General features: G+C 45.0%; 1 protein-coding gene across 1 annotated transcript in view; it reads right to left on the reverse strand.

Annotated features, from left to right (window-relative positions):
* The window catches only part of PRG4 (proteoglycan 4), a 51,227-nt gene extending 50,356 nt beyond the window's left edge, over positions 1-871 (reverse strand). Inside the window, exon 1 of the mRNA XM_053245888.1 lies at positions 823-871. Within this exon, the coding sequence (XP_053101863.1) occupies positions 823-871 (49 nt within the window). The remainder of the gene's footprint in view (positions 1-822) is intronic.
* Positions 872-24,422: the final 23,551 nt, after the last annotated feature.

Consider the following 24,422-nt stretch of genomic DNA (forward strand, 5'->3'; position numbering starts at 1 on the left):
TGCTGCCCTGAGATTGTGGAATGCGCTCCCTGCTGAGATACGATCCTCCCCATCTCTGGCAATTTTCAGAAAACACCTGAAAACACATCTCTTCAACCAGGCTTTCTCAGCTTTTTAAAACTTGTTTTTAAATTGTTTTGATTATTTAATCGTTGTTTTATGATGTTTTTTTATTGTTTTATGCTTTATAATTTTTGTTTATTATTAATTGATTTCAATGGTGTTTTAATGTATACCGCCCTGAGCCTTTTGGAAGGGCGGTATAAAAGTAATAATAAATAAATAAATAAATATCCCCACCTGCAGACTGCGAGCTCATGAGCTGAGCCAGCCACTTAACCACCAGGGAATCCAAGGGGGGCCCCACTCTAGTGGAGCTCCTGACTATCCTTGTTGAAAAATTGAAGAAGAAAAATAAAACTTCCCTCTACCCTAATCCCTCTTTAGCATTCCATGCACCTTGGAGGACACCCCCACACTCCATGTTCCATAGCCTGGCCACATGCAAGTCCATCGGGTGGGCCAATGGGACAGCACATTCGCTCAAGTTTTAAAGTTCCTGGGTCTGGTCCATCTGTGTGCCGTATGCAGGGAATCACAGAAGAGGGCAATTTCCTCTGCTCTCCGCCGACCCTGGAGCAACTGGGTGGACTGCTGGGGTCGCTGGTGACAGCACACCTGTGCACAGGTGCAGACGGCTGGGCAGGGGGCTGGTTTCCCTGCCACCTTGGCCGCCATACCTGGGAGCAGGAAAGAAGTCTCCGGGAACCCCCTGCCCATTGGATCCCAACACAGCTCAAATTAGAGCACCCATGGACTGACGCTTTCGTGAGCGGGCATAGTCCGTGTTGGCTTTGGTAGCCATCCTCATCGCAGAGGAAATATAATTCCAAAAATTAGAGTGATTCTTATCCCACTGGCTCTTCTCATGAGTAAGCAGAGCTGTAAATCCCCCACCCCCCAGGAAGTGGCTGGGCCCTACTTTCTCACCTTTGTTTTTTAAAATTATAACAGATCCCCCCCAAACCTCCCCACACTCCTCCCCTGTGCGGGCCTGCAAGCACCGAGAGGGCATCTAGATGCCTCCTTTCCCCTTTCCCTAGTGTGTGCATGGTGTTGGTGGAGGGATGGACACAAGTACAAAGCTTTCTGCTCATTCAGGACTCCCAGATCCTGGTCCGTCCTACCGCCATATGCATATCTGCTGGTGTAGGGATGGATGGGAGAGGGGAGCCCCCCTGCTCTCTGGACAATGCTGGAGAGCAGGGTTGGTGCTCTGGGGCGATAGAAAGGGTACACTGGTACACATGGATGTGCGGGCAGGAAGGGGGCACAATATCGCTGTAGCTTGCCCATGGTTCCCAAGTCTAGGGATGTGTTAGCAGTCCCCGTGGCTGTGAGCCTTGTTCTATCCAGAGCAGGGGCATAGCAAGGTTGGAGTAGGCCCAGATACAAGATTTTAAAATGCCCCCGCCACTCACTGAAGCTCAGCTCATGAAGTAAAGAAATCTTAAATGAGGCTGAATAGTGGTAACAAAAAGCATCTATATCTATATCTATATCTATATCTATATCTATATCTATATCTATATCTATATCTATATCTATATCTAACCTATGTGCCACAATAGAACATTATCCTAATTTTTTTTTTTAAGGTTTTGTAAATTGTGGACAATGCAAGTCATTTAATGGTACTTATGCAAGTGGACAATGCAAGTCATTTAGTGGTACTTATGCAAGTGGACAATGCAAGTCATTTCATGGTACTAGAGAAAGACATGCTGTTCTGGTAGCTTCGTCTTAACACTCACATCAATTTTGGAGGATGAATACAACTGAAGGAAGCCCGGGCAGGTGCACGGCTGGGGGAGTCAGTCATGTGACTTGCCTTGGGGGGGGCAAGGCAATGGGCCCCCAGACAACTGTCTTCCCTTGCCCTATTATAGTTACGCCCCTGATCCAGAGCACTCATGGCCTGACGCTCTCGTGAGTCACGTGTTAGGTAGAGAAGGATTTGTTTTGCCATCTGGCATCATGGCAGATTTGTGCAGACAATTCTCTTCATTCCTCTCCACTCTGATGGTCCCACTCATGAGCTGTCTGGGGGTGTCACTGTGGCCTGTCACTCTCATGCCCAGCTACTGTGCCCTGGGTCAGCTGGTGGTTTCCTTGAAGAAGGATCTCAGCTGACCCAAGACTATCCTGAGTGACCTGTCCTGCTCATGAACTAGCCTGTGTGGGCATCTACTCCCCAAAGAGGAAGGGGCTGGGTCCCCCTTCCCTAACCTGTGAAAAACAGAACTTGGCTGCTCTGGAATCCCTTCCGGAGGTCTGCCTTTCAGACTCTGCCCATAGCACCCCCACCAAAACCAATCGCAAAGCCAGTATGGGCAGCGAAGCTGACCCTTCCAACCATTGGAAATTCCCCGGCCAGGGCTGGCATTGTGGCGTATGTAGATCTAGAGGCATGGAGATTCCTGAGAGTAGAGAGCCCCAGTTTCCAGCCACCCTGGGATGCCTGTGTTGCACGTTGGGGGCTGTGGGTAGGAGTGCACATATCCACATTGGTGGGTGGGTTGGCAGGGTGCAGGGTTTGACAGAGGCTTGGCGGCAGTCACCGAGACTAGGAAAATACTTGCCCGAGTGCCCGCCCTCGCAGCTTTCCCACATGAAGCATCCTCCCTTGCTCCCTTTAGTCTGCCACTGACATGAGATTGCGATCCATGGGGTCATGGGCTGGAAGTTCAACTTTCAATTAGTGCCCAACAAACAGTTCTTCTCATGAGTAAGACTTAGGGATCAATCATTTCCACCTTCCCCACCCTTTCTTTGTGAACAATACAACTTGGCTGCTCCAGCTCCCCTGCTTGGGTCTTCCTCTCGGCTTCCTCTTCTTGTTCTCCTGCTTGTGCTTCTACTGGGTGTGTTTGTGCTTGTGGACACCCATGGTTGCTCACCCCAAGCGACTGAGCAGCTTGGCAGGCTGGCTGGTCTGGGATGAGGCATTTTGACATCCTTGTGGCCTGGCAACTCCATAGCTTTACAGCTGATAGGAGGGGCGGGGCTGGTTTTCCGAGCGGTTGACAGCAACAAGTGCCAAAAACCTGGAGCAGCCACATCCTCGCATGGGTCTGTGCTGTTACCTCTCTGATTGGAGTTAGGAAATAGGTGCTTCTGTGGTTAGGGATGAGTCTGGCTTCGGGCATAACCGCAGTTATCGGCGGTGAACCATTGAGAAACTCTCAGGTCCCAATTGGAGTTTGTCGGGGCAAAATGGAGTTAACTTTAGACCCTTAACAGAGGTTTTCTGAGGTCGGGCATACTACAGTTAAAAGCTCTGTTAGCTTTAACTGGAGTTAAATTGTATGTCTGAACCAGCTCAGAGTAAGGAGATAGGCTAAGAACAGGAATGTGTATATTCTGCTCTGAATAATTTAAATCTTTGTGCCTAGTCAATCCAAGTTCTGTACCAAAGAAGAAGAAGAAACCTACTGTATTTTCATGAATACACCGCCCATCACACACACACTAGTATAACCCACCAACTAGTATACCCCGCAGAAAGCTAGCATTTATGCATAAAAAGATCGTGGATAGCCCACACCTTTGTATTCCCCACGGGGTATCTATGCAATATTAAGAATTCCTTCCTCCTTTTAAAAATATGTTTCAGTCTTATTTGCAGCTCTGCTGTGATGGGTTCAAGGTGTTTTTTCAGGCTGGGCTACTTGCCAGGACATGGCCCGAGCCTGTGAGATGCAGTGAGCTACCAGCCCACTGGGCAGGGGTAGGGGTTGGGGTGAAGCTGGATTCCTCCAGTAGTAGATGTGTCCCGCTGCCTCCTCCTTGGTCCTGCACCCAGAGCTTTCTAAATGGAGGGAGACAATCTGGTAGTAGTGGGTGGCCCAGGTGGAGGTGCTGGAGGTGCGCACAGGCAAGCCGGATAGGATAATAATAATAATAATAATAATAATAATTAATAATAATAATTCAATTTCTATACCGCCCTTCCAAAAATGGCTCAGGGCGGTTTACATAGAGAAATAATAAATAACTAAGATGGATCCCTGTCTCCAAAGGGCTCACAATCTAAAAGAAACATAAGATAGACACCAACAACAGTCACTGGAAGTACTGTGCTGGGGGTCGATAGAGCCAGTTACTCCCCCCCTTCTAAATAAAGAGAATCACCATGGTAAAAGGTGCCTCTTTGCCAAGTTAGCAGGGGAAGATAAGACAGGACTGGGGGCTTCCAGCAGACTAGTCTAATCTAAATCTAATAAATAAATAAATGAATAAATAAATAAATAATAATGGGGGAAGAAGAGTATGCATTGCACTGCCTATGTAAAAATAATTCTGGATCGCACTGCCTATCTGAAAAAGAATTCACCCACTTAGTTCCCCACATACCCAGAGGTGCACCTAGGTAATTTTGGAGCCTGGACCTAAAGGCCTTTGGAGGCTGCCCCCACCTCTGCAAATTAAGCAACATCATGCTCTGCCAGGCGGCCATACCTGCGACAGATTAAAGGGGATTTGGGCGGGGAGGGGCTGTGGAGGCCATGGTCTTGGGCCCCGAAGTCCAGGGGTAAGAGCGCTTCTGCACACACACTCTGGCAGGAAGCAACACTTTGTATATCCTGTGGGGTACATATATGGAAATACAGTCGATTTGACAAATTGACTGAATTATGTAAACTGGGCAAACCTGCCTAATTTATCTCATGGTGCATAATTTTATCCTGCTTTTACTAGTTGGAGGGTAGGTAGAACAAGGGGCACTGCAGCTACAGACCTAAGCAACTGGGAAGGAAGTCTTGCTCAGCCATCACTCTGCTTTCTATTGTTTCCAATTTAGAAGATCTGGGGAACTACAAGTGAATGCTCCTTTGATTAATCACTTTCTCTAATGTGCATACAGAGGACTAAATAGGGGTTTCCATTCATTATTTTTTCTTTCTTTTAAAGTGAAATGTGTATAAAAGAAAAGTTGTTGTTGATAATAATAATAATAATAATAATAATAATAATAATAATAATGGCTGATATAATGAGGAACATTACTCAAAGTAGTCCCGTTGAAATGTAAAGCACAAATTATGGAATACCTAATTTGTCTTTTTAATTTCAATGGGACTACTGTGAGTAATTTCCCTCATCTTGTAGACCAATAATAACAGTTACAGTTGCAGGTGGAGTGCCACTGCTTGTGGAGGCTTGCAGGTGCCAGTCGTACGGCCAGTAATCACTTTTAAAGGTACCTCTCACCACAACCACCACCCCCAGCGCCGCCACCACTGGCTGGGGGCAGGGCTGTTTTCTCACAGCAGCCAGCTGTGATCTGAGCCTATGGTGGTAGGCTTCAACCACATCATCATGGGGAAAATGAAAGGAAAACATAAGTGTGATTGACAAAATAAGCAGTCAGTAGTGAACACAATGTTTGTGTAAATCTGACATCATAGGGTTTGACTGGATGGAAGTAAAGTTCCATGATGATCGCCAAATTTCCATAGACACTGCTGAAACCTCAAATTATTATTCTAGCATCTTAATAGGAGGTTAGGACTGCACTCATATGCACACTTACTTGGGAGGAATTACCACTGAACTCAGTGGGATTTCCTGAATAAACATTCATAAGATTGGGCTGCATAAGTTGCTGGTGTGATCTTAGGGAGGATGTGGAAGTAGTAAGCACAGACAAACCAAAAGTTTGTTCATTAAGAACCCAGTGCCCTGTCAAGCCCAATAAATCTGATTTTACTACTAAGGACTAGAAGAGTTTCCAATGTATATGAAAAGAGGGTTCACATCCAAACTCATGTTATGTGTCTCCCCTACAGCCCACTGTGGTTCCCGAAAATATGTCCCTGAGGGTTGTGGGACTGCAGAGGGAAGATAAATTGGTGAAAACTGCCACTCCTCCATTGTGTATGGGGGACTTTTTTTGGCATGCACAGCTTTAGCCTGGATGTCAGCCAGCGTAAATATGTCCTGGGGATAATATTAAAGCAGCAGTATTTTTTTTTTAAAGTCCTATATGAATCTGGATAAGGCAAGAAATAATTTATTGTGTATATATGTGGAGAGAGAGAGAGAGAGAGAGAGAGAGAGAGAGAGATTTATACAGTACATCTGTTTTGCAGTTCATATTAATCTTCCAATGTTGTATAACTGGCTTGCTTTCTACTGGCTTGAACAGTATAAGGCATGTGTAGATGCCATGGGAGCTTCCCATCCTTTAGTGTACTAAACCAAATTGTTCCTTAAGAAGGAGGCACTACATGGAATCCCATGCTGTGATTATCTCCTCTTGCCTCTGTCTTCAGTGCAGATAGGCAAGAGATCAGAACAGACCAAAGACCTTGTAAGATGGATTGTTCGAGATCAGATGTGCATTGGATGCACGTCCAGCCCCCATTGAAAATTCATGCTTGGTTTCACCCAAAGTGCCAGGACAGAAGAGAAATTGAGTATGTTGTCCCCCAAGTTTGGTAAGGAAAACTAATAACTTGAAACATTTTCACAAGTGTTGTAATGGAGACCATTTGACACTAGACTGGATAAGTCACTCAAGGATATATTTAAGGGGACGCTTCTGTATTGGTATATTGTTAAATCATGCATCTAAATCTAATTTTGATGAAGTTATGAAGTTATGCTGTTATTTATGTGGCAGAATTCTTACAAAGGCGGGGGAGCCCCTAAAGTGTAAGAAAATCTGCCTAAGTGTAAGTTGAACTGCAGGCGGAGGTGCAGATTCTCCCCTTACCTAAATCATCTTTCTAGAAATGTGGTGTGAATGCATAAATGCCTAAATATGATGTGCATAGACAACTGCATGATCCTTTCTTCCCTAAAAGTGGAGAAAATACTACACGAATTGTTCATGCAGATGTCCACGTCACACATAAATGTTATTTATCTGAGGAGTACGAGGAGCACACGTCCTGTCACTCTTCCTCACCACACCTATAGAAGGCCTGTTTCAGTGAGTGTATAATCAGGCCTGAGAAGAGCACAATGCATGAGCAATCAAGACAAGTGCAGCCCACCAGCCATATATCGATAAAATCTTCTGTATGTACCCCATCGCACGTTGAGGTCATCTGGAGGGTTCTGTCTCCAGTTGCCACAATACGTCTGGTGGCGACTCAGAACTGGGCCTTCTCTGTAGCTGCTCCTGACCTATGGAATGCACTCCCAGCAGATATCTGCAGTTTAGGCGCATTGTTGGCCTATAAGAGAGCCCTAAGGACTTACTTGTTTGGCCTGGCTTTTAAAGTCACTTTTATTTAAGTTATTGTTCTGAACTTTTGTGTTATGTTTTATGCTGTATTCTGTTTTACTATCTGGTCATAGACCGTAATAAACTATTCATTCAGTCTGTTTGGCCTGGCCTTCCAAGGTTTTAAAATTGTTTTTACATATTTAAATTGGTTTTAAATTGTGTTAAAATTGTTTTTATATTGTTTTAAGTAGTGTGTTTTAAATGTTTGTTTTTGTTTTTCAAACTAGTTGTACACCACCCAGAGATTCTGGATGGAGTGGTTTATAAGTGAAATAAGTAAGTAAGTAAGTAAGTAAGTAAGTAAGTAAATAAATAAATAAAATGGTAACTGCCCAGAGATTTGTATATGGGGCGATATAAAAACATGATAGATAGATAGATAGATCTTAACAGCTATGTGTGTCTGTATCTGTGTGTGTGCTTTTTTGCAAACCCATGCAAACCAGTCCCAAGCATACAAAAGGGACTTATTTAGCTCATTATGCATGCTTGGTGGGCCACAAGCTGTGTAACCCTATACAGGGGTTTCCAACCTATGGTACTCCAGATGTTTCTGAACTACAACTCCCATCATCCCCAGCTACAATTTGTTGTGGCTAGGGATTATGGGAGTTGTAATTCAGCAACATCTGGAGTACCTCAGGTTGGTGGTACTATACTGTGCCCTTCCTATACTATCTCCTGTGGACTATACTATGTCCACAGGTTGGATATGTCCTTCACAGAAATACTCACAGACAAAAAACAAACAGCAGGAAGTATGATGTCAGTACTGCAATTGCTATTTTAGATAAAGGCTGGGGCAGTTCCCTGCATCCATATTCAGTTGCATTCAGAATGTGTTTACTCTCTGCTCAAATCATACAAATTATACAGTAACCTTTGTTTCCCTGATTTTCTAATGAAGCAGGAAATAAGGTTTTTATTAAACAGATGCTTCCCCGCTCCCGCTTATTATCAGAGCTTATGTATAACTATTGGGCCCAGGCGCAGACCATCTGCACCTCTAGTTGGGCCCAGCCAAACACCCCCACCCACGCTAGCATGCCCGGCTTTCTGGCTGGCCGCTCCCCCTGTCGCCAAACCCCTGGGCCAGGCTATCCCACTGCCACCGGCAAGGCTTGGCTGGTCCGCCACCGCTTCCTCCATTTGGCCGAACCGGGGCCTGCCGCCACTGTCTCACCCTGGCGGGTGGGCCAGGGCCAAGCTGTCCTGCTGCTGCCTCCCACCTCCTCCTCCTTTGCCCGCCGTCCGCCCACCTCTTCCGGATGGTGGGGCTTCGCTCTCCATCTCCGCCTCCTGGCTGCCGCCATTATTTCTCTCCGCTTCAATACTGGAACTCTTGTGCACTCTAGAGCATCTGCGCACTAGTACATGATTGCTCCCCTCATCCCCTGCCACAGCTCCCCTCACCTCAGGGATCTCCCCATCCTCACCTGAGCTGTACTTCTGCTCCTCCTGCTCCACCCCATTGCTTCCATCCCCCTCACCCCTCTTGGTCATGGCTGCAGCATTGCTGCCGCCTATTGGCCAAGCTGCAGCTCCAGAGACCTCCCCACCCTCACTCAAGCCCCGCTTCTGCTCCTCCTCACAGGAGCAGCAGTAGTGGTTGACTGGGCTGTTCCTCGCTGCTGCCACCACCATGACTGCTCATTCTCCTGAGGCCGCTGACAGATCTGGGCTCGTCCCTTGCCTGCCTGCCTCACTCTGACAGTGATCTCGGTAGCCCCAAACAGAGCAGTGGTTGACTGGGCCCTTCCTTGCTGACAGTTCTTCCATGGCTGCTCATTCCCCTCAGGCTGCTGACAGAACATCTTCCAACCAGTAACAGTTGCGTTCCAACTGATTTTAGCCATCACAGTTTCCTCCTCCTTATCTGCATATGGAATCACCACTGCCCAACCACCACGGTGCCAAGGCTCCTTCTCCCTATCTGCATATGGAATCCCCACTGCCCAATCAGGTGCTTCAGCAGGGGCGTGGCTTGCCACATCCCCACACATCCCCGTGGTCCGTCTACATGAATTAATAGTATAGATGTTATATCCAGAGGTGCACCTAGATAATTTTGGAGGCTGGAGCCTGGACCTAAAGGCCTTTGGAGCAGGGCCCCTTTCCCCTGCAAATTAAGCATCATCATGCTCTGCCAGGCGAGCATACCACCCAGGACAGACTAAAGAGGATTTGGGGGGCCCCAGGGGCTGTGGAGGCCCTAGACTTGGGCCCCAAAGTCCAGGGGGTTAGAACACCTCTGGTTATATATACATTGTTTTATGTAGAAATAAAGTGAGCCTATGTTATCTCTTCATAGATTTGTCACTTTTTTTTTACTGTGCTTAGCACTAACCTGATATACAGAAACAGAGTAAGTGATCTTTCCCCACCATCACTTATCTTAAGGTTACTGAGCTTCTGCTGCAAACCAGTCCCATGCAAGGGATTGCTTAATTTATGTATTTTGGGATGATCCGAAATATCACTGGGCTTTGATGTAATGCCCTTCCCTTGGCGCTTTTTGAGGGCAGACATAGTAAAATCCCCATTGTATGTCGTCTGTGTCCTTGTGGCGCCCAAGAAATTGAATCAATTAAAAATGTGCTTATGTACTGTAGATTTTATTCTGCTATACAACACAATTTGATTTTGCCCTTTTTGCTGGAATTTCTGGGTCATTCTGATGACTGAAGGTATCATGTCACTTATAATGTTGCTAAGTTTTGTTTTTTAGCCTCTAGATTGTGGCGGTTTCTGACAGCATTTCGATTAGTTTTGTTTAGTGCTGGTGTATAATCTATTATTAATTGTATTCCATGTTGTTGGGCTCTAGCTGTAATAAAGAAATTCATTCATTCACTTGTATGTTGGGATGCTGCCAAAGGCACAGGGGCAGGACCATAAAAAGTGGAAGCCTCCACCTATTCTGTTTTCCATTTGTCCTTCTAATTCATGCACTGCTGAGGTCTAGTTCAGACGTGTCATTTTATGAAGGTTGTACAGACAGAAGTAAATCAATCAACAGACAAACTATGACATGATACTATATTAGAATACTGTCTAAACCAGTACTCAACAATAGGGGAAGGGGGTGGTCCTTAATAAAATCCACAACTCCCACTCCCTGGTTGTCTCCGACTTTAGCCAATTTATCCCCTCCCTGGTAGCCTTTCTGAAAATAGGCCCTAAGGGACCATCACAAGAGGAAAGGGGTCTGGGCCCCCTGCCTCCATTTAATTTGAACATTAAAATCATACCTGTAGAATCCAAAGCAAATGTTGCGGTATGCAAGGACAAGGCAGTGGAGTGGAATCAGGAATATTAATAGTTTTAATGAAATAGATATTATGCACAGAGAGACTGCTTTTCAGTGCTCTTGCTGCTGGCTGTTTGTTAGCCCTGCCTCTACCCGGGGACTGGAATACCAGTAACTAAAGCCCCATTCAAAAGCTGGCCTGGATCCAGGAATGGATTAACCAAAAAACACCACAATACCGCCTGCTCCCAAATGGGCATCCTGTGTGACTGACTGACTCTCCATGTCAGAACAATAATGGGGTGCGTTCTCCAAAGTAACACGAGCAGAACACCAGACATGCAACAGGCCTTGCTGTCCCCTCCTTCCCAATGCAGCTCCCTGTGCATTGAAAATCTCCTCTCGAGGGTTAAGGGATCCTCAGTCTGGAGCAGTGTGGGATGGGAAGTAGGGGGCTGCAGAACGGTAGGAGCATCACTGGAGTTCGGGAGAGGCACCTTGTGTGAGCAGAAGTGCCTGTCCATTCGCACAAGACACCTTTGCATACAACCTTACGTGTTTTACAGAGTATGAAGAGCAGTGTTTTACACATTCTATGATGTGTATTTTGGGAGTGGGTTGGGCACTGTTTGTAATTTCAACCTACTCTACATGCTTGTAGTGGAAAACACATATATCATTTTACACATTACAAAGTTTCCCCCCAACCTGATGTTTAATCTCTGTATGAACAAAAACAATGCCGATCAAAAGACAAGGACCATTACTCAAAGAGTCTGTTTAAGTATGTACCCAGCAAGGGTGCACTAAGGTGAAGGCCTATTCAAAGTCTTTCCCATAATGCTTCCAAAGATTGTGTAAGGTAGGTCAATATGTATCTCCCAGAACCCTGAGGTTACCTAATAAGGCCCTGCTCTGCATACCATAATCATTGAAAGCCAGGGAGTTATTCACACATGGCTTCATGCTGCAGGGTAAATGTTAAGCGAAGCCACTTCGAATTACACTTGCGGCATTGAGGGAAGCAGCCCCTCCTCTCTGCTCTCAGGTTTTGTTTTGGTGCAGGTTCACATTGCATGCCTTCGTGTTTTTCTTCTAGCCAATAGGTGGAGAGACAGATTGAGATTTCTAAAGCTTATATCTGTATTCCTAAAAGAGTGTATCCCTCTTATCGTGTTGATGATTCCACGTCAGTGCCTCTCCCTATTTGTTCTGGCGTTTTCAGAAAAACTCCTTAAAGCATTTCAAATACCCGGAAATACATCAAGATAAGATAGAATGCAGAAGACAAAGCCCGATTTGTGTGTGGAGTGCTTCCAAGGATCTCGAATAGGCTTTGGGATGTGTTGGCTGGTGTGTGAACGCACATACTCTCTTCCGGAGGAAATTCAGGGTAACAGCCCTGTCTGTAAGGCCTCCTGGTGGGTCATTGTTATGAGGGATTTTTCTGTAAAGTACCATCCTTTTGAACAGTCTGCCAAGGAAGTCCCAGCACTGCGAAGATTCCAGAAGCTGACAAAGAGATTTGCATTAGTTTTTATTAATTTGATAGGCTTTTATGACCTTATATCTGTTTTAAAATGTTTTATATTAGTTATAGACTTTTACAATTCATATGGAAGAGGTTTTGCCACCTTGGCTATAAGCAGGAGGTGTAGCAAGGCCAGAATGGGCTCTGGGACAAAGAGTGAAGAAGGTGGGCCTTTGCACCTCACTATATCTCTGCCTTTTTCTTTGGAAAAAGAGGGGAGAGGGAAGACCTTGCTGCTGCTCAGCTGTTGGTGCTCATGGAGATGGGGGCCACCAGCTGTTCCCTTCCTTGTTCCCTTCCTATAGTTACACCCATGACTAGAAGGTGGGATATATATTTTAAATAAAACACCATTTTTTATTTGGTGTTTACCAAATAACACACACCCCTGCCCCCGCCCCATATTGCAGATGCACAGCTGAGACTGAAAGCGCAGTGGCTGTGCCTTGCCTAAGGTCAACCAGAAACTTCATGGCTAAGGTGAGATTTGAACTAGGGAGTTTCAGACTCACACTACAACAGGGCTACACAGCTCAAATACCCTGGTGGGCCGGAACCATCCACAACATGGCGTGCAGGGGCCGACTCAATTTTTAGCACATTATTGCATTAAAATTAAAAATATTATTAGTTACTTGTGGATCTATTCCTCCTGTCAATGGACCCATAGTTTCAACCAAGGATAGTGGCCAGAGAAAAGGTCCTGTCCCTGCTAAATCAGTGGAGCCCTTGGAGTGCATGTCAGCCCTCTCCTTTCCCTAAATTGTTTTTGCTTTCAGGCTGCAATGCTTGGCATGCTTACAGGGAGTAAGCCTCTTTGGGCACACCATGGAGCATATTTCTGAGAAAGCATGCACAGGATGGCGCTATAAGGCAGTTAGCTGCTCCTGTGTTGCTACGAGATACCTGGGGGCCAGTAAAATAGTCACTGCAGGCTGAATCTAGTCCCCGGGCCTTATGTTGTGCAGGCCTGCACTACACCAACTCATCATAGCTCTCTCTTGTTCTGTAATGATGCGCATTGGTGAAATTGCCCTAAAATCTGAAGGTGAGTTTTCAAGAAAAACAAGGGAGGGTTGCTTTTAGGAAGAGGGGGACTCAGGAACAAGTTACTGCACCCAGCCTAGTGTGTACTTGTCCTTTTAAAAAATTATGAGTAGTCTCCTAATGTTCACCGCTAAGACATATATTCATTTTTCCATTGCTTATCCCATATCTGTTATTGAATTGGAGGTGTTCTGCAAAAAGGCAGAGAGGAAGTCTGGACAAATCATTAGCCTGGTTTAAGTTAGGAATGTAGAGCCTGGCTTGCTTTTCCTGGCACTGCCGTTGACTCATTATATGATGTGGGGCAATGAATCAACCTTCCACAATACAAGTGGGAGAAGGAAAAGGACAAGAAAATCATGGGCTAGGAAAAGAAGTTTGTACTTCAAGGCGGGAAATCAGATAGTGAGAAAACCCGTGTTCTTTGGAATATGTTTTGAATATTTAAGAAAAGGACACAATCTTATAGAATTTTCAACTCTGTTGCTTTTACAGTGTATTGACATTTTAGGGACAGAGAAGAAGTTGTTAGGTTTATACAATATTGAGAGGTCATGGATATAGGCTGTGCACAGACAGCTTTCAAGAGAACTGCATAGTGGAATTTGCTGAATGCAGAACTGTCATTGCCTCTGTGTCTATTCAGTGCTTAGAGTAAGATGGGCTCATTAACAACTGTGGAGGGGGGCAGTCCCCCCAATTAATGACAGATTAGATTTTTAAAAAAAAACACCAATTGAAATCCTTTATAAATATATTTGTATGTATGTACTTTGCCCCCCACTAGTCCCTGGAAAAATTCTTGCTGATACCCATGGGCAGGCTGGAGTGGAATGCCATCCAGTTTCTTTTCAGGTGGATCTAAACAATCCTGCCAGTGACAGCAAATATTGGGGGCAAGCACAGAAGGAGCAAACTGTATTTTGGGGGGGTGATCTTTCCCCACATATTAGACTTCTGAAAGAGAAGTGATGAGATATTTCACATTAACATTCCCACCCTAAATATATGTTCTTGAAAGTAAATCCAGTTGGTTTTGACAGAGTTAAATTTCCAGTAAGCATGCTTAGGATTGCAGTCTTATTTTAATTTCTAATTTATGATTCAGGAAAGGGTCCAGTAAAGAGGATGGTGGAGGTGGTGGTGAGGTACTTGCTAGGGAGCACTTGCTCTCGTAGGCCCCACTCCCAGCACTACTTATGCAACTGGCATCCTGTGTTTCTTTTCAACAGACATAAAACCATCCCATGTTGGCCCAATTTGGAATAAAACCATCCTATTCCTCCCCTTTCCCCTACTTTGAGCACTGGATCTAATGGTACTGATTTCTCATAGTGCTTCAAACTGTAGCCTAGAAAATCTGAAGATGAGCATCTGAAACTAGATTTGCCATCTTTTTTTGCCACTGGCATCTAAAGAAGATAAATATAAGAAACCACAGACAGTGAGGTTGTTCTTACGTGCAGCCTAACCCGGGCTAGGGGTGCCCAGCCCAGGTTCAGCTGTAAGTGAGAACTGCTGGGATTGGGCCCAATCTCGGTGGAGTAGTGCAACCTAGCCCTGCTTTCAAACCCAGTTGTTAGCCGAGGTTAAGGGAGCAAGTCTCCCTTAACCCGAGCTAACTGCTCATGTGTTCACTGGGGCTATGCTTAGCCCCAGTAGACACAGAGATGGGTGCCTAAAGTGCCCGTCTCCTGAGGGAATCCCCCAGCACATCACATATGTAATGCAGTGCATTGTGGGCTTCATGGAGGCCGGAACAACAAGTCCCGGCCTCGGATCAATTTGCCCTGCTCCTTACTGCACAGAGCATGGCTGATGGTGTGGGTGTATGCTCCACATTCCCACTGAGGACCAAACGATCATCTGGCGGGGGGGCAAGGTTTGGGGAGCCTTCCCCCTGCCCACCCGCCCGTCCACCAAGTAGGTCAGGTGAATGACCCGCGTGGCTGAGATCCTGACTAAATTTACTTGAGGAAGTCCCATTGAAATTTAGGCATGCCTAACTTGTCCTTTTAATTTTAATAGGACTTTCTTGAGCAAGTTTAGTCAAGATGTCAGCCAATGGGCTCTGTCAGACGCAATGCGGAGCCGAGTTTGAATTTAACCAAGCCTCTAAAACCAGCCAAGATTCACTCCGCAGACAATCAAAAGCAATGTGGTTTGTTTTGCCTGCTGATGGTTTGTTTTGCCCATCCCTTTGCCCAGTCCTCCCAAATGCGACCCCAGATTTCCAAGTCAGCCTGACTCCTGAGAATGCTTCATCCCATCACTCCCTCCCTTAGCAATGGTTGCCAGCTTGACATAGGTGTGGACAAGTTGCAGGAGCCATTTCAGCTCTTTTTACCCAACCTCGGCTTCTCTCAACTGGTCAAACCCTAGCCATGGTGTGGCTATACAAAGACAGACAGCATGCAGCTTTCGTGTCTGCTGGGAGATTTCTTGTAATAGGTTGGAGAATGCCAAGCCCATGGCACCCCAGCACAGGAGAATGCCAACCTATGGCACCCCAACACAGAAAGCCACACGTGGCTTGTTTTCAGCTACTATAGTCACCCTGCTCTTCCTCACCCCACGAAACTCCTGGTCAATGTCTGCACTCAACATGCAATAGTTTAGGAGAGCTGCTGTTGCAGACCACTTATGGTAGCAGTGGTGGCAGTAGTCACTAGGCAGCTTTCACTCTGGAGGAGAAACCACGGAGAGGCATCACTCAGTTACTGCTCAGCTGCCCTGCACCGGTGTCTCTGTGGGCAGAGGCAGAACTCTTTCAACAATAAACCACCAGGTTCGGTTCAGATGCAACACAGTGGCAAATTGAAGCATGATTAAAACAAACAAGCCAACTAAAAACTTGGCTGACAAAGGTCAGTTTTAGACTTGTAAAAGAATATTCTCCTGCATTGTTGAGGATAGGAGCGAATATTTCAGAGTTATTCTACCCATTCTATTGAATGCATTGGAGATTATTCTTTTACAAGTCTAGTCAGTTTGTTGGACCAATTGAACCTCGACTGAATTTCAGAGGTGTGTTCAAATGAAAAAAACAAACCGGGCATGCTGAAATCCAGTTAAACTTCTATGCTGCATCTGGGCCCAATGTGTCCTAGACCAATACAAGTTGAAAACAAAGAGGTCTTTAAAAAGCCTGGATGCTAAAAGTGTCTTCGTCAGTCATTAAAAAGACTACAATGTAGGTCTCCTGCAAGCCTTTTGGGGGACAACCTTCCATCATGATGGGTTTCTGCTGGCTCCTTATTCATAGACTGTATGGCTCTGAGGGGAGGGGAGCCACAACAGGAAAGTGGGGGGCGTGCCTTCACCTCCTATTTGTGAGCAAAGAGGCATCTGGTCAGCCACTGAGGATGATAGATCAGATAGACAGGGCCTTGGCTAAGGCCAGCAGGGCTCTTCTCAGAGACAGGACACCATAACGGAGAAGGCCCTCTCTCTGGTCAGCACCTGCCACATTCTGTCTGCCTCTTCTCATCTGTAAAAAGAGCCCTGCTGATTATCATCATGCACAATCAGGCTGATGTGGGGGCAGTTGATCCATCAAGAGCCCTGGTCCTATGCCATAAAAGACTTTACAGTCTAATACTCGCACTTTCTGTTATGCCCAGATATGGGTCAGGAGCCAGTCTAGCTGTTTAACTGACAAGACGTGTTTCTTGTAAAAAGATTAAGCAAATCTCCAGCTTGCAACTTATCAGTTTGCAACATGAATATTGGAGAAGAAGGGACCCGTGTGTAGTGTCTGGGGTTTTTCTTGTGCTGGACTCAGAAGGGCAAATTCTACTGTGGTCAAAATGAACACTCAGTAAAAGCTTAGCCTGCATTTGCTGTTTTCTGTAATATGCTGTAATAGTTTCACCACCACCTCTCTCACTAAGATGAATAAGCATTCCCAGAAGTTGTTGTGAAAAATAACACCCTTCCTTTTGCGGAACTGTGATGTGAGGGGGGTGGGAGAAACAACAAACACACACAGACAAACACATATGGGCCGTAATGCATCATGGGATGTAGTCCCCCCCCCCACCTCCCAATGCTGGCTGTGAGGTAACTTCCACATGATGTAAAGAACTGTTTTGTGCTTGTATATTACAGTTCAGGAAACTTGAAAGGGAAATAAATCACAACAGGGATCACAGTATGCCTGAATGATGTACAGAAACTGAAGCTGAAACAGAACGTACAATTTGATGTTCCAAAATAAAGTACGCTTGTGTTGTAATATGGAAAAGCAAGAAAAATGCTCCAATGAATTTTATGTTGATCCCTTCCTGACCTCCACATGTAGTCATGCCTATGCAGGATCATGCCCTTAATTAAGATGAGAGATGCCAGGTTGGTCTCTGGGTCATCTCGGAGAGGCCACATTACTTCTATTCCGATGGAGCTTCACTGGCTGCCAATTGGTTTCCGGGCAACATACAAAGTGCTAAGCCCTAAACGGCTTAGGCCCTGGGTATTTAAGAGAGTGTCTTCTTCACTATGAGCCACACCGCCCATTGATGTCATCAGAGGAGATCTGTCTCCAGTTACCACCAACCTGTCTGGTGGCTACACAGAGACGGGCCTTCTCAGTTACTGCCCCGAGATTGTAGAATGCGCTCCCTGTTGAGATACGATCCTCCCCATCTCTGGCAATTTTTAAAAAACATCTGAAAACCCTTCTTTTCACCCAAGCTTACCCAGCTTTTTAAAACTGTGTTTTAATTTTATGGCTGATATTAAATTGTTGAATTGTTTTAACTTTTTACATGTGTTTTAATTGTTTTATGTTAACCGCCCAGAGATGAAAGCTTGGGCAGTATAGAAGTTTGATAGATAAATAAATAAATAAATAAATTTAAATAATGTTTAGTATTTATGTAGTACTTGAGAATCTTCAAAATGATAATAAAAAATATACCAGTGCACATTCTCCACAATGCAACGCGGTGATAGGAGTGCCTGTTGCCATGCTGTGCCTGCATAAGCTGTGGGGACATTGTTCTGCCCCAGTGCAGCCCCACTCTAGCATAAAGTTGCACAAATGCAGCTGTGCAACAGGACCCCCATCATTTCCAGTGAGTGTCCTATTGTGCAACTGTGTTGGTGGTACCACTTTACCCCAGAGCTGTGCTGTACTGGGGTGCAACAGCACTGGGAGTGCTTACACTGGTGGTTCCCAGCCTGAGTGTCCCTCAGGACTCCATCCACAATAAATTGTTGCTGTGGATGCTGGGAACCCCTGGCTTGCACAGACGCACAGCACAGGTAGATAAGAACTCATATCGCCCACTTTGCATTGTGAGCCAGTGTGTACAAATGTGTCAGTTTGAATCTGCAGAAGTATGTGTGAAAACAATTGCTTCATATTATATTTATTTAGAATATTTTAAGAGTGCTTTTCAGCAAAAAAGAAAAAAAAGAGTTCTTAAATCTGTTTACATAAAAGAATCAGAAGATTTTTCTCTATCCCATAGGAAACTGCCATATACTGGGTCAGACCATTGGTCTATCTAGCTCAGTATTGTCTTCACAGACTGGCAGCGGCTTCTCCAAGGTTGCAGGCAGGAATCTCTCTCAGCCCTATCTTGGAGAAGCCAGGGAGGGAACTTGAAACCTGCTCTTCCCAGAGCGGCTTCATCCCCTGAGGGGAATATCTTGCAGTGCTCACACATCAAGTCTCCCATTCATATGCAGCCAGGGCAGACCCTGCTTAGCTATGGGGAGAAGTCATGCTTGCTACCACAAGACCAGCTTTCCTCCCAAAACGCTCATATTCTAAAAAGAAATGCAAAATAGACCCCAGCAACAGTAGAGGGACACTGTGCCACATTGAACAGGGACAGCTGTCTTATACTCCTGCTAAGTATAAGAAGTTGCCACTTTAAAAGTGCCTCTTTGCCCAGTTAGCAGGAGTATCCAGGGGTGGCTTAACGCATAGGCAATATAGGCACTTGCCTACGGCGGCAAATTTTGAAGGGCGGCAAATTTTGAGAGTGGTGTGCAAGTGAAGGGCTTGGGCCAGGGGAAAGTTAAATCTTCCTTTTCTGCCTTTAAAAAACTGTCACTGCGCATCGGGATGGTGGCAGGATGGTGGTGGCGTGGCGTGGCGGTGGCGAGAGCTCCTCCCACGTGTCCACCTGCCTCCCAAATGGCAGGTCGGGCCGTTTCCAGCCCATTTCGGGGCTCTCTGTGCATGGGGAAAATATTTAACACCCCCTGCAAGCCCTTTACTTGTAAAGGCGAATCCTTGCTGGATTCTCCTTTACAAGTATAGCCGTCGAGCCCCCAAGCCAGGGCAGCAAATCTTGGGTTGCCTATAGGCAGCAAAAAGCTTAATCTGCCCCGAGAGTATCTGATTCTGTAAAGGAAAATAATCATGCATAATTACTAGTTGCTTTCTAGGAGAGTAGAAAGTGATGACTCTAGAGTAAATATAAGTGCCATTTCCCTTTAACTCTCAACGAAATACATTGGAAAAGTATTCCATGCAATCTGCACCTATCTTTCCAGGCATGTATTTTGCAATCATTCAGAAGCAAAAGAACACACAATCCGTCTGAACTGTGAAACGTACATTAATTATTTTTCAACCGCATGCAGTCCATGGCTGCAGATTCTATCTTTGACATTAAGAAGGGTGTGGTCAAACAGGATGTTCTAAATCCCAACACCACCTGCTGAGTGCAGCACTCTGCCAGATTATCAAGGAAACCAAATAACCATATGATTCTTCATGTGGACATGCATTTCCCATATGTTCTCCTCTTCCTTTTGCCTTGCTTAAAATTATCTCGGATAAAACAGCATTTTTCGAGGAGTATGAAATTATCTTGAATAGGAAGGATATTTTAAAATTTCTAAGAGAATCTATTACATGTGTAGCAGCACATTAACATATTAATTCATCCCTCTTCTATATATTCAGCTAATCATTTTTATTTGCTTTTTACTTGTTCTCTAGTTGATTTTACACCTTCATCCTTCCATTTGTCAGATAACTGCATTCTTTCTCTTACACTCTTACATATTCCCTTTCTACTTGTTCTTTCTTTTCACAGTACAGACTCATTCAAGCCTGATCCTTTTGCTTCCTACCAAACCCATTTTTCTCCCTTAATTTTATTTTAAATATTGCACTATTCTCTTCATTAGATTCATGGCACACTGCAGAATATCTTTTTCTTCCTAACTGTATTCAATATCAAGTCATTTTCAGTTCATAGTCAAAATACTTTATCCTCTACTGAGCAAATCTGTTTTTCCTCTTTATTCATATTCTGCTTAACCCTGCAAGTGTGTGTGTGTGTGTGTGTGTGTGTGTGTGTATGTTTCTCTTTGCGTTTCTCCTACTTGTTCAATACCTTCCCTTTCAGGATTTTGCTTTTTCATTGCTGATAAGTTTTCTTCTACTTATGGTCCCCTTTGTTTTTCTGCTTCTGCTTCTGCATCCTCCCACACTTTCAGCTCCCTTCTTCTGTTCTGAGTTGTTTTTTTACCTGTTTCTGATATTGCTTGTTTCCATTTTTTCTTCTTAGGTTCCCACATGTTGTTCCAATTCTATTTCTTCTCCTCTTTTAAATAGAGGGGGGCAGTGGCAGTGGGGTGCATTTTGAATATTTTGAAAAAGTTAAAAAAGGACCCACCATGTTGTGATTTTTTCAGAGGATGCCCCAAAGGACATGAAAACATTTGCTATGGAGGACAGGAACAGAACACCTAGCCAAAGAAAGCCTGGCCAGACAGTAGCATTAGAGAAGCAGCAGAGACTGATGTAGAGTTGCCAATTAGGGACTTTTATAGAGGACATGAGACTATTTTGAGACAGTTTTGGGGACCAAACAACTTTTTTTGCATGTGTTGTGGTGTCCGAAGTTCTGGGGAAGCAACTGGAACATTTTGTCCACTCAGAGCTCTTTGATCTCATGAGCAACCTCTCTTCCTTTGTCTCCTTTCCCTTCCTGCAGACCATCCATCCAGTTGGGAAGCCCGAGGGGAGGTTCTGCTCCAGTAGCAGGTTGCAGAACCACGTGATGCAGGAGCAAAGATTGGTGGGCCCCACAGGTACGGCTTCCTTCCTTCATGTGGTGGTGGTGCTGGTGGCAGTGAGAAGTCAGCAGTTAGCTAACTAACTTTACTCAGCAGTTACCCCGCTAACTGAGTAAAAAGGCACCTTTTAAAGTGGTGAGTCTCTTCTATTTATCACGGGGAGAGCAACTGGCCCTATCCAACCCCAGCACATTATTCTCTTCAGTGCCTGATGCTGATGTTACCTCATGTTTCTTTTTAGACTGTGAGCCCTTTAGAGACAGAGGATCATATTATTTCTTTTTCTTTGAAAACCACCGAAAAGCAGTATATAAATGTTTGTAGTCATAAAGAACAGCAAGCGCAAGTGGGAGACCATGCATGCACCACTGGGCCAGCATGCAAAGAGCTGGGTCAGTAGCTAGCTGACTGCCCTGCCTCAAGCCAAGAGGTGACGTTGCTGTCCTGGCTGGGGAGAGCAGGCTGGGTGACCCATGTGGGGAGGAGGACAGTGTGTGTGGTAAACCTAACCAGGCAAGGAATTTACAGTTAAGAAGCCGGGGCCTTGAGAATTCAGCATCTAGACAGCAGACTGAGCAGACATAAAGCTTACCTGGCCAGCAGCTTTACAGTGATGAGCTGTATTTATTCTCAAAGAACCAATTTTTATCAAAATATGCATATTTAATATATGCAAATATATATTCACATATATAATAACATATACAAGTTTTAGGCAAAGTGGAGACTTCTTGGAGATTTTCTTGGCAAAAAGCATCCTCTATTTCCACTTTTTGGGTGATGGATCTCTACTTTCCTTCCCTATCTGGACCTGGCAACTCTAGACTGAGAGCAAGAATTGTGAAACTCTATGAACAGCAGAGAAACAAGGCAGTGTTTGGGGCTTTGGCAGAAGATTTGCACTCTCTGAATAGGGATGTGCATGAACCTGTTTGGAGGCTCTTTTGTGGGCCTCCAAACAGGTTTGGACAACCAACAGTTCAGCTAGTTTCAAGGCAGGAGGATACGTACAAGAGCGGGGGAGGGTGCTCTTACCCCTTCTGCCACATTTCCCCCACCGGTGCTACACTTTGAAAGGGTCTGGCGGGGTGGCAGCTTACCTCCCTGCTGCCCTGTTGCCTCATTGGACAAAATGACCACCGGGGGGGGGAAGGCCCAGAAAGGGCCAAAGAATGCCCAAATCAGGCAATTTTTGCCACAGGGAAGGTTGGTGGGGAAGGGGGAATCTCTGTGGACACCCTCCCCATGGCCTCGGAGAAGCCCTCCGGGGGGGAGGAGTACTATTTTTTTAAAAAATTGACTCCCAACCCCCCCCCCACCCGAACTGAACCAAACCGAACCATATCCGGGGTGGGGGTGGGGCGGTTCAGTGGGGGACAAAACTGAACTGGCCCAGTCCTTTTCGGGTCTGGTTTGGATTTGAACTAAACCAGGCCATCCAGTTTTGTGCACAGCCCTACTGAGCATCCAGCTGAACTAACAAGGATGTACTTCCCTGTTTGGTTCCTGCCATACTTCCTGGTCAACTAGAGTGATCAAGGCTATATCAGCCCAAAATCAGGTTCAAAGTTATATTGAAAAGAATATATAGATGTGTTCTAGATTTATGAACAGAAACATTTCACTTATTACCTGGGGAGCTAGGGGAGATGTATTATTTTGGGCCAAAGTGTGTGACTGTGTGCAACACTGCAAATAAAATGCAAGGTCTCCACCTTGTTGGAACATCTAGAGGAAAAGCTTTTAAAAGATTTTTATTTATTTATTTTTTGCTTTTACTAAATTTTTAGAATGAGTCATAGATTGTAGACAGTGAGTAAAGGGAATACTGGAATAAGTATTCATTTATAAACCTGTCCCACCCTTTTTGAAATGCTTACATTTTATATCAGTCCAACCACAAGAAAAGAGCTGTCCAAGACAAGTCCAATGCACTTCCTCTGATAAAGGAAGCAGCGCTCATTACACTTCACCTGAAAGAACAATATACATGGTTGTGAATGAAATGATATAATACTTGAGTCAAAGCCTAGGGTTTCCATATCGTCTCAGCCAAGCATCCTATTTACATAGCACAATTCTGTTGCCTCTAGAACATACTGATTGCATTTGTCATCTGTTTTAAGTAGCTTTGCCACAGACAAGTTGTCAGTAGTGTGGGATGTGGTGATGGCCACTAGCTTGGATGACTTTAAAGGGGGCTTAGACAAATTCAGAAGGACAGGTCTATCAATGGCTACTAGTCTGGTGGCTATAGGCCACCTCCAGCCTCAGAGGCAAGATGTCTCTCCATAACAGTTGCTGGGGAGCAACAGCAAGAGAGACAGCACAGCCCTACCCTCTTGCCTGTGGGCTTCCTAGAGGCATCTGGTGGGCCACTTTATGAACAGGATGCTGGACTAGATTGGCTTTGGGTCTGATCCAGAAGGGCTGTTCTGATGTTCTTAGAAGGAGTGGTGGCTAAAGTTAAGCTATAAGTGATAATCAAATTAACAGTGAACTAAATGAAATTTAATGGGAATTCAATAGGAACTTAATAGGCCCTGTGAGAATCTGTTATCCCACTCTGCTGAGTAGTGTAAAGAGAAAAATACACATCTTAAGTACTCTCTATAGGAAATATGTTATGAACTGGTGATAATTAACTGTACCCGAGATCCATTGTTCTTCTGCCCAAAAGGCTACGGTCAGGAAATGGTCAAATGTCCATAACACTACTAAATCTCATGGTATTGCACCAGCAATGGGTCCAGTCAAGTTGCCCATTCCTCCCATGAAGACATGAGTCTGCTTTCTATTGTGTCAGACTATTGATCCACATAGCCCAGAACCGTGCGCTGCCTATTCTGGCAGTGGCATTCAGACCAAGTTCTCAGGCAGAGTTCTCTCCCAGTTCTCCTACTGAGACGGGTTTAACAACAGTGTGTCTGCTTTGCAGATACTCTACCACCGAAGAATGGCCCCTGCCCTGCTGAGGGAATACCAGCCGCACACTGTAGGGGCAGGGATTGGGTGAGTGTAATCCTTTACTCATCCCCTTGTATTTCCCATCTAATTATAATACACATGGATTTTTTGCAGTGCTGCATCACATGTTTGTGTGCAATTTTAGCTGTGTTTAAAGAATCGGGAGGAAATCAATTACACACCTGTTTAATCTAGGGTAAAACTAGATTATTGATGTGGTTTTGATGTATGCTGCTAGAGGGTGAAAAAAGGCATGTAGAGTCAAATGGGATAATCAGAAG

Source organism: Hemicordylus capensis, chromosome 4 (assembly GCF_027244095.1).
Source record: "Hemicordylus capensis ecotype Gifberg chromosome 4, rHemCap1.1.pri, whole genome shotgun sequence".
Classification (NCBI taxonomy): Eukaryota; Metazoa; Chordata; class Lepidosauria; order Squamata; family Cordylidae; genus Hemicordylus; species Hemicordylus capensis.